The following is a 13,860-nucleotide window of genomic DNA, read 5'->3' as shown; positions in this document are numbered from 1 at the left end:
CTCCTACGTCCCCAAAACATGCATGTAGGTTGATTGGAGACTCTAACTTGCCCTTAGGTGTGAAGGTGTATACACATGGTTGTTTGTTTATATGTGCCCTGCGATGGGCTGGCGACCAGTTCAGGGTGTACCCCGCTTCTCGCCCGATGATAGCTGGGATAGGATCCAGCACGCCCGCAACCCTTGTGAGGCTAAAGCGGTGCAAAAATATGGATGGATGGATAGATATTTTTCTCTGTGTGTGTTTTTTTTTCACAAATGTTATGTATTGATAGCGCACGCTTGAGCATTGATTAAAAAGTATACCTCTTGTCGTATATCTACCAAGACAGTGCGTTTGCCTGGCTGCTACAGCGCGTTGTCGTAGCCATCCTAATAACCCCATTGCGCGACTTCGCGTCGTCTCGCGAGATCGACCAAAGTCTCGTCTCTCTTTGGTTCAGCATGGCCACGCTGTATGAAGGATACACGTTGTGTGGACTCATTCCATCCCAGAATCTGACCAATTCCAGCATTCAGGGCGTCGAAGTGGAGAGGGATAACGACCATGTCATCGTCACAGACTCATTCAGATCTGTTACTCTTTACAAGGTGACTTTTAACTTGTTCGTGGAGGATCGAGCAAGTCGTGCTAGCTAGTTAGCCGGATAGTGAGACTTAAAACAACTCGTGTTGGCATCCGTGGTTCTTTTCTGCACGATTGACAAGCAACTACAGTAAACGAAATGCATCAAGTAGATTCCGCGTTAATTATTTTATGTGCGACAGCCGATGGTCTTGTAGTGTGGAACCATTGATGTCCTTTATTTAACCTGCTTAAAAAAAAAAAAAAAACATCATTCAAATTTAAAAACATTTTCCAAGACAACAGCACAGTAGAGTACCCAAATATTGTACTCAATTAAGAGGATTGTTACTTTACAATAATATGGCTCAAGTAAAAAGTAGTCCAAATAATTACTTAAGCGTAAGAAAATACTCCGTGGAAAAAGGAAGTACTGATTAACTAGCGATTTATTTTTTAAATCAGAGCATGAACGTCAAATAAAATAAAAATAACTAAAACATGAATGTGCAAATTCAGATATTGATGAACAATATCACTTAATCTAAAACAATAAACAAAATCTTTATAATATAAAATCTTCGTAAAATAACAAATGAAGGCAAATTCAGATCCAACAAATTGTCTTGTACTATTTAATTTCTACTTGTTAAATTGCACAATACTGTAGGCAGTACAGGAACAAGGCTGCAGTGGATATAAAAAGTATGAACACGCCTGTTCAAATGGGTTTGTGTTGAAAAAGAATTTTGATTAAGATAAATTATTTTAAAACGTCACAGTGGACGACGATCTGTCTCACAGTTCTGAGGACCGGGGTTAAAATCCCGGCCCTGCCTGTGTGGCGTTTGCATGCTCTCCCCACGCCTGCATGGGTTTTCTCTGGGTACTCCGGTTTACTCCCACATCTCCAAAACTTGCGCGATAGGTTGACTGAAGACTCTAAATTGACCATAGGTGTGAACGTGAGTGCGAATGGTTGTTTGTTTATATGTGCCCTGCGATGGGCTGGCGACCATTACCCCGCATCTCGCCCGAAGATAGCTGGGAAAGGCTGCAGCACCCCCGCCATCCTAGTGAGGATAAGCGGTACAGAATATGGATGGATATTTTACAACTTTTTCCACCATTAATGAGATGTAGAATTTGTACAACTCAAATTATTTATTTGTGTATCTTTTTGAGAGGGGAGGTGAGAATAAACAACTGAAATAAACTTGAATGTGATTGAGTTGGACTTGACGTTTAACTTGCTGCCTTCTTGGCCAGGTCACCATTGCAAGAGAGATGTTCTGTTTTAACTGGTCTTTTACCTTGTTAAATAAAGTTTAAATAAAATTAATAAAAAATCAAATCTTGTTACACAAGGATGCACTCCCTCTTATAACTGGCATGTGGCTCCACACACACCTGCCACCATTTCAGTTTTTAAGTGGAAAAAAAAAACACCACCACCACATGCATTGGGCCTTTTATAGAAACATTATTTGCTTTATCCACTAAAATGACTGTATGAAGAAGTTGTTTGCTGACCAGACTTAATGATAAAGTGTGTGTGTGTATGTGAGAGAGAGAAAAAAACACATGCCCCAGAAAATGCATGTTGTACAGTAAATGGATGTTGACCATAAATATGGGTTAATGTTGCCATATGCACAGCAAAAACATCTGCAAATTACCGCAAGGTGTTTTCTCAAGTGGGCTGAAATATCCACATTTGGGCAGTGACAAGACTACGCTGCATGTTAAAGCTGTTGTTTTTCGTAATCTGTACTGTAAACACGAGTCGCGCGGGCTGTCACAACTCACTTTGATTGACTCACGAAGCTCAATAGAAGACTTTGTATACGGACATGTGAATTTCTTGTTTTGTTTGTTTGGTGAACTTGAGTCAAACATCACTGTGGTAATTAGAGTGGATTGGAGCAATGGTGCCCAACGCTAAAGTCAAAAATAAAAGTCTAAAAATAGATCGTGCACACAATTATTGATAAATGAAAGTAGCGAGTGGCATGTAGGTTATTGTAACGGAATAAAAGTACAATTTCTTCTTAATATAAATACTCGAGTAAAAGTAAAACGTATGGTTCATTAAAACGGCCCTGACAAGTACACTTCTGGTTTTAAAAGAATAGTTTCCAAATTTTTCGAGTCTTACAAAGCAGCAGTTTATTATTATTTTTTAGAGAGTCAGTACTGTTGTACATACTGTATCTGTAAAGGGCATTGTCACTGACATTTGTGTGAATATTTGTTTGTGTTTGTGTCAGGTGTCAGACCAGAAGCCACTGGGAAGCTGGACTATGAAACAAGGCAACTGTTTGACCTGTCCAGCAGTCTACAACATACACACTAAAGAATATGTGACAGTAACAGACAACAAGGTAAACACATTTATTCTTGCTCTCGCACATGCACACAACGCTTAATATGTATTTGAGGGCATGTAGAAACAGGGTAGACCATAATGTTATATTTAACATCGTATGTTTTTCAGGTGATCAGAATCTGGAAGGAAGATGATGTTCTCTTGGATAAGACATTCAAAGCGACTGTAAGTGTGATATTAGCCTCTTTGCGTTCCTAAAAAATGTCAGTTTTTATAGATATATAAATATCTTGACTTATTTACAGTTTTTAAGTCATTAAATGTATTCTGACTGTCCAGGTGTCCTCGGACATTTCGAGGGTCCACTGTGTTGCTGGAGGAGATCCTGTGGTCTTGTTTCAGAGAGGAGCTGTGAGACTTCTTGATTCTCTTCTCTCAGCTCCTCAGCAAACTGTCGAGGAAGTCCTGGCTCCAGATGAGACCATTAGGTAACGTTGTACCATGCCAATTTGGCATTGCATATCAAATAACCTGCCTTTGCAAAGATCGTTCGAAGAAGTTTTGTTTAATGAGAATGCTTTTCTGAAATGCTTGACAGTTTAATTTGAATCTCATTAAAATTAAATGTGTTTTGCCTGAGCCTTCATGTTTTCTTTAAAGAATTGTACTCATCTTACAAATTCTGCCTGGATAGTCAAACATATGAGCATAACTGTTTGTTTTGTCATTTACTAAATAAAAGTAGTGCTGTGAATTTGAAAAGAAGAGCAAGTAAATAAAAAAACGTATTACGTGTACAAATAAAGTGCTTAACTTCAGAATAATTATTTGAAAAAACGAACAACATACAGATAATACCTCTTCTTTTGAGCATATGGGTAGAAGCAAAATCCATCCATCCATTTTCTGTACCACTTATCCTCACTAGGTTCGTGGGCGTGCTCGAGCCTATCGCAGCAATCTTCAGGCCAGCGGCGGGGTACACCCTGAACTGGTCGCCAGCCAATCGCAGTAGAAGCAAAATCATGTATTGTAAAAACTTATTTTACAAAGGTAGAAGGGTTTTCCAGAATTTTTAGGTCAACTTTGGGGGTGCGTATTATACATGGGTGCGCATTATACATGAGAAATTATGATATTCTGTTTTTATTTACATTTTACGCATTGTCCCAACTTCATTGGAAATGGGGTTTGTATTATCCTTGACTTCTGATATCAAAACTAGTTATCCATGAATTTGCTGTATATAAATATGTAATAATATGATGAGACGATTAAACATTTTTATGGTTTCTCTGTCATAACGGTCCTCTGAGGGATACCGTAACTACAATATGGCCCTCAACAAAAGAGTTCTGCACAACTGCAAACTACAACCACAATATTAAAAATATTGTAAATTTAAAACCTCTGACAAATTTTGTCAAAACTGAATGTTAATGTAATTATCATATGACAATTTTTGATACAGCTCATTAGATCGGGTGCATGTATATAAAGTATTGTAGCTGGTAAATGTAATTATAGTTTTATTAATCATGATACTACAATTAACAACAGATCCACACAGTAAATATTGCTTCAAATATACAGTATATTTTAAAATCCAATTGACCTTTGTTGTAGTTAATTATTTTTGTTTTCAGGTGGAGCACCAACATAGTGGCAGAAACCCAGCAGTTCATCGTCTTCACAACAGAGAAGGTACCAGGTTTATTTTACGGTGTCTTTATCTTTTCTAGTTCTAATTTATTGAGATGCACCTGTACTAGTCCAGCAAATATTTTTGAATGAGTATATTGGTTTTGCTGTAGTTACCCTTCTTTTTATTTTGTAATTGCTGCTGGTATTCCTTACTTCCTTATTAGGCTTTACTAAATTTTAGTGTCTTTCTCTAGAAGGGGGAACATTTCCTCTACCTGCAGAAACTGAAGCCAAACACACTGCAGAGGTACCGGCTGGAGCGAGAAGATTCTGGACTCTCTCCTCTCAGCTTGTCTGCGTCCTACAGGGATAAACTTATCCATCTGCTTCACCTCTGTAAGCCTCCATTTTTCTGTTTAGTATCTCTGTCTTAGTATCTAGTTTCATGGATTTTAATGTTAAGTTCACATTATCCTTCCATTTTCTGTATCGCTTATCTGAATCTGAATCATCTTTATTTGCCAAGTATGTCCAAAAAACACATCCTCATTATAATTAAAAAAAAAAAAAAACTCCCGACCAAGGATGTCTAATATCAGATCATTTTATGTTTTATAAGATTATCCTTAGGTCTGAGGTGTGTTAGGAGTGGATTTGTCCAACTAATAGGACCCGAAATGGGTCGGCGCCGACTATCTTAAAAATTAAACGTTCAATATTTACGACCAAAACTCTTCATGTGTGTGGTCAAAGCCGACTACTGTTGAGTCATGAATCTGTGATCTGTGACGTGGAACACATTGTAGCCAATCAAAGAAGCGCCCTAGACTGATGACGAAACGCAGGAGTGCCGGTTTTGGTGCATGAAAGAGGGTTCCCCAGACGACAAGAAGTATTTTCCAAAGCAAGTCCTTGTTTGACGACATTGCCATTTTACAAAGGTCATGCCTCCCGCGACCTTTGGAAACACTCAGGAAACATCGGTTTATATCTGGAAGTGTTTCTTCTTCTTTGGCTTTATTAGATCACGTATGATAACACATGATTTATGCCTCGGACGACTTGTTTCCAGAACAGTTTAATATTCAATATTTGTGAGTGGTGTTAAGTGTTGAAATTATCGGAGAAAAACACATGCAATATATATATATTTAATCTGTATGTGTAGGGTCTGTCGCAGAGAAAATTAAAAAAAATCGTAATAAAATTCCCCCAAAAAACCTGTGTGTACCAGGCCTTAGTGTGTTGTTGGTAAACATTGCCCAGGTATGAAGAAGACAGTGGATTAAGTTCCTCTGCGCCTTGTCATTTCTCTGTCATGCAGACCCTAATGGACATGTGTACCAGAGTGTGCTCTCTGTGTGGGGCCAGGGTGCCGATGAGGGGTCTCAAACCCTTTTACTGCCCCGTAACCTGCTATTGGCTCTTTCTGTTGACGAGGGCCAACTGGAAGCAGCTTCTGCCCTCCTCCTAGATGAAGCCCATATTGCTGTTGTTGGCGTTCCGCACCCCTCAGCTGGAGCTGGTAAAGGTACATAACATTATCTCCCTGAAGATAATTAAAATGTCTCCTCCATTTTTTGCCTTTATTCTAGTCTGACTATGTCATACATGGAAATCAGTCGCCTTTCGGCGAAATGTGCCGTTTTGTACTCAATATAGGCCAGACAGGTTTGCATGTCTGCCATGTGGCTGGTCAAGGTGTTTGCTTGTGCAATAAGTTCTAAGTTACAAATTTACTTAGACATACTCAGTGGTGGAGCTAGACTTTTATTCTTGGGGTGGCCAAGGCTGTTTCAGGGGGTCACAGACTATGACAATAAATTTGTTTCTCGACCAATGAATTTCAATCCGAGTCTCTAAATGTTGAAATGTACATACGAAACACACAAAAGATGAGGTTTGTGTGCATAAATTCAAGTTTATTAACGTTTACAACACAGTGTACACACAGACACAACTTCAACAACTGCAACAGTTTTTCAAGAATCACAGAGTAACCCGCTCACACAGTTATCCACTCTCACACACACACACTCACGGTTACTCACACACACGAGCGATTCACTCACTCTCTCTGTCCACCTTACCGTTACCTGACTTGCTTCTCTTTAAAAAGAAGTTATATATCTTGTCCCCCTGTCATTTCATTTCTCAAAGGACCCTATGAAAAAAAAAAAGGCTAGTTTTGTTACTCTTAGCATCACTTACAATTGCACAATGTTAACAAATCCCCACTTCAAGTCTAAAAAATGTCAGGGGAACTAGACCACTGCTACTCAGGGGTTCCCAACTGGTTTTGCCTTACGACCCAAAATTTAAATTAGTCATTAAGTCACAACCCACATTTTTTACATTCTTTAGAAACTCAAATTTATTTCACAAAAAAATAGCCCAGTAATACAAACGCCTTTATGCAGTGTTGCAAACATGAAAACAGTATACTATATATATATATATATATATATATATATATGAGAAACATGACGAATATGAAATAAAAAGGCAGACTTCTTTTTTATAGTTGGAAAAAGGCAGACTTCTTGAATCAAATAATAAAATAAAACAGACAAAATAAATAAAAAGGCAGAATTCAAAAATGAATTACAGGTAGTCTACACCTTTTTTTAAACAAGATAAATTGGTGTTACTGGCAAAATTTCAGAAATTGAACTCTAAAATATAAAGGCATAATTAACTTGAATTACAGTATTTATGCTTTTTAAACAAGTTACACTTGTGAAGCTCATAAACAGCACTTTTGTGATTCCCTCAACTCCTGTGGTTTTTGTTGAAAGCACTCCACTGGTTTGTCTTAAAAAAAAATTAAGCTAGCCTGTTGTGCATTACATTATGCATGAAATAAGATGCTGCATAGAAGACACTAGCGGTGTCAGTTTTAAAGGTTTTTTTTAAAGGTTTTAAACAAACATCAGTATGCCAACAGTTTAGAGATAACAAAGGGCAAAACTTGAAGGATAATCCCCCACCGTCCTTCACGTTATATTTCATTTAAATCAACAGAGCATGAAACAGCTTGCTGGCCGATTGTCTGCTAGTTTCATTCCTCTAAAATCATTGGAGAAGCACGTAAATATATGCAACAACCCGAATTAAACACGTTCATGTGGGGTGGTTGTTGGAAGCTGACACTGGGACGCCATGGGATATAACTTGTCCATGTGCCCGTGTTTGTGTGTGCCAGCGGGCGAGAGAGACTGGCAGACTCCACTGACTGCTTATTGAAACACTGCATGCGCTGGGTGATAGGTTTTCGTTTTTACCGCCATGAGATGTTACTTAATGTTAACTTTAGCTCGATACCCGTGGCTGCTAGCAAAACGATCTCCTATCTGAACACAAAAGTGATTTTAAACAGTGACTCATTAGGACACCACCGTAAAACTTACTTTAGGATAAGGTCGTGACGTAGACTGGCTCTGGGGCAAATCCTCTTCTTCTGTGGCGATTCTTCTTTTCCTAATAAATGTGGATTACAACTCTCTGTGGTACATAGCGCCAACTACTGTACAGGATGGACTTAGCAGTCAAAAGGCGTCTCTGATTTCAGAATGCTAACGGCTCCTTTCGACGAGACGTGTGGTGCCATGATATGTCTATCATCTGGGGGGGCACCTGAGGGGTACAATCAGATTACAGGGGGATCCAGTGCTACCCCGGCCTCCCCTCTGGCTCCACCCCTGGACATACTGCAATCCGTTGTGGGTCCGGTATTCTTACTCTTACCAAACGTTCTGGACAACTTTTTTTCCGGCTTTGTTGAGTACTGTACGTCGGATGAATTTGGCGAAGAAAAAGTATACATTCATTTTAATTTACATAGGAGAGTACGCACCAAAAGCAAATGGAGGTTTTCCTTGGAAGCTCTTCTAACTGTAAAATTAGGCATATTTTCTTCCATTTTAATCCCTTTTGTCCATAGTATATTGAGAACTGGACAGATCTAACCTGATTTAGCATCATTTTTACTTCTGAACATACTAAAGAATTTGTGAGTAAAGTGTCTTGTGTTGGCTTCAATGTTATCTTTGCTTTTTCAGACTTTCTCTGCATCTGGAATATCAATTTCCAGACACTTCAGGCAGGGAAAGAAATTGCGGGTAAAATCTTCGGACAGGTAGGTACACAACGCATGCATTTTTTTATTTGGTGAGCTGAATGTTTAATTTTATTTATTAAAAGGTGGGCGGTGACTTTGGCTTTCCAAGTTTAGCAAAGGTAGCAGCATGCGCCATGCTGCATGGCCGAGGTGTCGATGAGCGAGTTAAAGTTTGAAGTTGGCCAGCAATGACCTCGTTAGTCATCATTTGGACCATAGGCCAATGTTCCCTGTCCTTCCAGCTGCTGAGTGCTGATGGAGGACTGTATGACTTTGGTAGAGCATCACGTCTGCTCTCCACTGTGACAGGGATCGCAGTCCCTCCTCACAACTTTGTAGCAGTTTGCAAGCTTATTATTCTTATTATAAGTGGTTATTATACTTGTTATACTTATTATTCTTGTTATTGTCATTAAGTTACCTTTCTCTTGGACTTTTAGCTATGGTGTTATTCCAACAAGTTATTCATTCCACATGGCAAAACCCTGTCTGTTATTCCATACGGATGCACCAAATCTTCACTCGCCTCCGCTTTGGGCAAGCTGAAGCAGTCCAGGACTGAAGGTGAGCTAAAACATTAAACTGCACAAGATAAATGACAACAACCTTGATGTCCAAGTGTGTAGATTCCACATTTTGTTGATGAAACGTGTGCATACTCCACAGACGATTTTGTTCACTTTTAATGAGGAAAATTTACATGTACAATGTGACTGTTATTTGGAACTGCGTATAGTTCCCTCTGCTTTGCATAAAGCTCCAGTGGCAACAAAAGAAAAGAAAACAAACCTCCACAGTGTCATAACTTTTATATTATATATTTTTTATAGCGCCTTTTCAAGGGACATGGGTAAACTTAACCCGGTTAAATGTGTATTCTTTGAGTATTGCATTAAAATAGTGGATGACAAACATGTCAAACTCGAGGCTCGGGGGCAGATCCGGGCTGCCACATCATTTAATGTGGTCCACGAAAGCAAATCTTGTGTGTCAACTTTGTTTCTTGCTAAAATACCAAAACTGTTTGAGATGTTTATTTTTTTTTGGTCACCACTCTCTGTGGTACATAGCGCCTCCGTTTAAAATAAATAGTTGAATAGTTTTCATTAGCTTTTGATTTCAAAACTAGTTATTCATCAATTTGTTGTGTATTTGTGATGAGGCGATTATACATTTATATGGGTTCACAGTCTTGAAGGGTCTCTGAGGGAAACTACGATGTGGCCTGCCCCAAAAATGAGTTTGGCACCCCGGTGAATGGAATCCCTGAACTGATTGGTTACTCAGTTAAATGTGTTTTCATTTAAATTTGACAGAATCCAGACCGCTAGTGTCAGTGCCTTCTTGGAACAACATCTTACATGAAGACAAAACTCAGCCCTCAAGAACAATGGAGACCAGGAAGTTGGTTTGTAAATTATAATTACCTTCTAAAGATAATTCCAATTAACAGGCTGTTAGTTTGCTATAAATCCCAAATCCTTAAAAAAAATGATGGTACAGATTGGCTGACAGACTGGTATATTGTGAACCGGGCTGAGTGTACAATGTTGTCGCGTTAGTCTTGTATGCCACCTGTAGAGTTTTGTGGCTTCATGATGCACAGGTGATCCTGAATTAGTCTTCTATCTTCCCAGAGAAGTGCACGTAAGAGCCAGATGTCCCCCAGTTTAACAGTTGAGCAAGTTCTGGAGCTCATCAAGGTAATAATTTTTATTGTAATCCACTGAGATAGATTTGGATATTTAGTTGTTTGTTTTAGTTGTTTTTGGAACAGGTTTCTAACTGTACGGTTTTTGGCAAAGGGTTGAAAGGTTGATAAATGTTATAGTGTAATGTAGTCCACAACTGTAGGTTAATTGAAGACTCTAAATTGCTCGTAAGTATGAATGTGAGTGTGGATGGTTGTTTGTTTCTATATGCCCTGCGATTGGCTGGCGACCAGTTCAGGATGTATCCCGCCTCTCGCCCGAATATAGCTGGGATAGGCTCCAGCACGCCCGCCACTCTAGTGAGGATAAGCGGTACAGAAAATGCATGGATGGATAGTTTACAACTTCCCCACTTAGTTGATCAGCTACACTTATAGTTCATACTTTGGTAATGGCATATGTTATGGTTGCCTACCACCATGCGTTGATTGTTGGTCCTGTATGGTACAATTCTGAGATGAAATAATACCTCATTTCTTTTTTGTAATTTAGACAGCATCGGTAGAGGAAGTACAGAAAGAAGTGGAAGGCCTCTTTTCCAGAGCAGATACCCAGGACCTGAATCAGTCAGTAGGACAGCTGGCATCGTCGCTGGTTTCCCGCAGCTTGGCTGATACCGCCTTCTATTCGCCAACCACGCTGGCACAGCTAGTACATACCCAGTCTCTCTGTCACAGGTTAGTAGAAGCTGGTTGTGATTTTTGTTGGTGTTTTTCTCTTAGAAGGACTTTGGATGTATTCTTTATTGTCCTTGCACATCAAATTTGCACTTCAATAAAGTTTTGACGTAATCTGATCTGGGACTAAATGTACGGGATTATTTAGATTTCATACATATGTTCAATTTCTTTGACTCAGCATTGTTACAGGCATCGTTAAGTCATTGTATTTAATTAAAATCTAAATCTACTTTTGTTGTCATCGCCACAGAAATGTTTGGTGTAATCATGTCAAACAAACAAACATTGATTGGAATCCCTTTTCAGCGTGTGCCCTGACCTTGTGCAACTGGCCCTGGAAAAGAAGGATTACTTCCTGTGTCAGATGTGTTTACAGTTCTTCCCTGACATCCCTGAAGCTGTCACATGCACCTGCCTGAAGGCCTTCATTAGGTAGAATTCCGACACAGAAAGCAAATTTACAAATGAAAAAAATATATATCATTTGCAAAATTGTTTTGCTTTTAGAATACTGTAACATGAAATGGATGTATTAAACATTCTCTCACAGTATGCCAGACAACGAGGCAGAGAAAGTGAACCTGGAGCCTGACAGCGTCTCCTTTATGGAAACTCTGACCTCCAGGGAACATGGTCAAGTTGGCTTGCAGAATGGTTTTAACTCCACCTCTTCGGAGGACCACTCAGACGTTACAATGACAAAAGCAGACGAAGAGAATAAAACGCCACCGGAACAAAGCTGTCCAGTGGGATTACAAAAGGCTGCTTTACTGTATCCTTTACCTGGCGCGCACGTACTCGCATGAACTATTCAGGTGGTGATGTCAATGCAAGTACATTATATCAGTGTATAGTCTTGAGAATTATACATGGTGTAAAACTGGTTTTGAATCTTGACCGGTGCTGTGAAGGAATGAGGTCCTGCAGACGGCGTACAGCGATGACCTTCTTCTCCCACATTTGAAAGACCTTTCATCCCAACACGTTATTGTAAGTTCGTGAGTTGCACTATATTTTCTCATTCTGGGAATGTAGGAATGTGTTTTTATATTGTGCACACACTGTTGGTCCAATCTAGTCCTCTGGTTTTGTATTCTATTCGGCCAGTTTTACATTATAGTGTGGTGTAGTTATATACAAATCGAGCATTGCTTCATCAGGTGTATTTTTCAGTTAATAATGAATCTTCTTTCTCATCCTATTAAGCTTTTCCTCCAGTATCTGCACTTCCTCTACTTAAAATATAATCAAGAAACTTTTCCTCAGAGCCATGGCTATCGATCACCCAGTCTGACGCAGGTCTGTAACAATAATTAGAATGAATTGTGTGAATTAAATGAAATATGATGTAAAACAGTTGCTGAAATGTAACGACCAGATGTCATGGTGATAAACTGACCACACACTAGCAATATATATTGTGTTGTTTCACATGCAAATGAAAAAGTCATTAATTTGACTTGTTTTATTCATTGCAAGTGTTACCGGTTGCATCTTAAGAGTGCAAATACTGTTTTTATACCACAATAGCTGTAAACAAATGTAGGTTATGACATTCTAGTTAAGAAATTCTTCAATTGGATGTTTTTTTTTTTCCTTCCCTTTTAGATTATGGATTGGGTTTGCTTGTTGTTGGATGCTCATTTTACAGTTCTAGTCATGACTCCAGAGGCCAAAGGCCTGCTGCTAAACCTCCACAGCTATATTAAGTCTCAGGTACGTCCTGCTTATCCCCATCAGTTGAAGCATTATGGTTTTAGAAGTGTGAATCAAATAATATTTTAATTTAAAAAAACATGAGATTGCAAACATTAAAACTATTTTAATTTTTTTTTTTTTTTTTTTTTTTAAATGTTCTCTTTACTAAGAGTATCAAAGTGACAATTTAAATGGGATTGTTTTTAACACTATGACCTCGTGTATCCACAGGTGAGACTATTTTCTGAACTTGGAAAAGTTGAGGGAAGTCTTCAAGAGCTCCAACACATGAAGATAAAACAAGATATGGGACAGTATTCTATTGAGCTTATAGAACTTTTTTAGGTTTCTATGGAATTCTTTTAAATAAAACTTTGAACATCGTATCTCCTTCTACATTTTCACCTGGAATGGATTTAATCCTGTGTCCAAAAGCTAGCCACCAGAACTCAAGATGTATTACGTTTCAATGCATTAAAAAAATGTATAAAAAAAAAAAAGCAAAAAAAAAAAAAAGTAATGTCCATGATTTAATCATGGCAGCTAGCCTCACCGCAACTTGCACAATCCTTCACAAAAGAACAAAAAGCATAAACAGCACTTCAAAGCTAACAAATGGTGGGCAATGAATGCAAAACTCCCAGACAGCTTCTCTTTTTTTTTTTTTTTTTACCGAAAAGCATTTGATCCAAACTGTACCGGAGGTGACAGTTATTCCAGCTTGTGCTAACTGTGCCGGCTACAACACTGTATGTGGAAAGATCATTCTCGCCATTAAAAAGACTCAAAAGATTCATTTGGACTAGGACTGAACAAGGAAGCATTTCTTTACTGGTAATAATCTATTTAAAATGGATTGAGACTTTTAAAAATATTAAAGAAAAGGAAGGATTTTACAGTAAAGCAACCGACAGTTGTTCAGAGGGAGGGCACATGGGCTGACTTCATTTGCAAGACAATAAAACCTTTTTAATTTGGCCTAAAATGAGATCAAACTTGGAAACAATTCAAAATTCAACTTCAAAATTTTAAACTTCAATATTTTTCAACACTCTGTTTATAAGTTTTGAGCATTATAAAATAGTTGAATAAAATTAACAGAATATTTTGGT

The 13,860-nt window shown here is 38.5% G+C and overlaps 1 protein-coding gene across 1 annotated transcript; it reads left to right on the top strand.

Annotated features, from left to right (window-relative positions):
* Nucleotides 1–431: 431 nt before the first annotated feature.
* nol11 (nucleolar protein 11) lies at nucleotides 432–13,134 on the top strand. Its single transcript, XM_061680619.1, has 18 exons — nucleotides 432–591; nucleotides 2,836–2,949; nucleotides 3,063–3,119; nucleotides 3,234–3,382; nucleotides 4,541–4,598; nucleotides 4,793–4,934; nucleotides 5,863–6,069; nucleotides 8,600–8,676; nucleotides 9,099–9,222; nucleotides 9,975–10,066; nucleotides 10,296–10,361; nucleotides 10,863–11,047; nucleotides 11,357–11,482; nucleotides 11,601–11,822; nucleotides 11,962–12,040; nucleotides 12,257–12,349; nucleotides 12,659–12,766; nucleotides 12,980–13,134. The coding sequence occupies exons 1-18, from the start codon at nucleotides 445–447 to the stop codon at nucleotides 13,091–13,093; spliced, it is 2,160 nt and encodes a 719-aa protein (XP_061536603.1). The 5' UTR covers nucleotides 432–444; the 3' UTR covers nucleotides 13,094–13,134.
* Nucleotides 13,135–13,860: the final 726 nt, after the last annotated feature.

This window comes from Phycodurus eques, chromosome 6 (genome assembly GCF_024500275.1).
Source record: "Phycodurus eques isolate BA_2022a chromosome 6, UOR_Pequ_1.1, whole genome shotgun sequence".
In the NCBI taxonomy this organism is placed as follows: domain Eukaryota; kingdom Metazoa; phylum Chordata; class Actinopteri; order Syngnathiformes; family Syngnathidae; genus Phycodurus; species Phycodurus eques.
The sequence above is the reverse complement of the archived record's forward strand: the minus strand, read 5'-3'. Positions and strand labels throughout refer to the sequence as shown.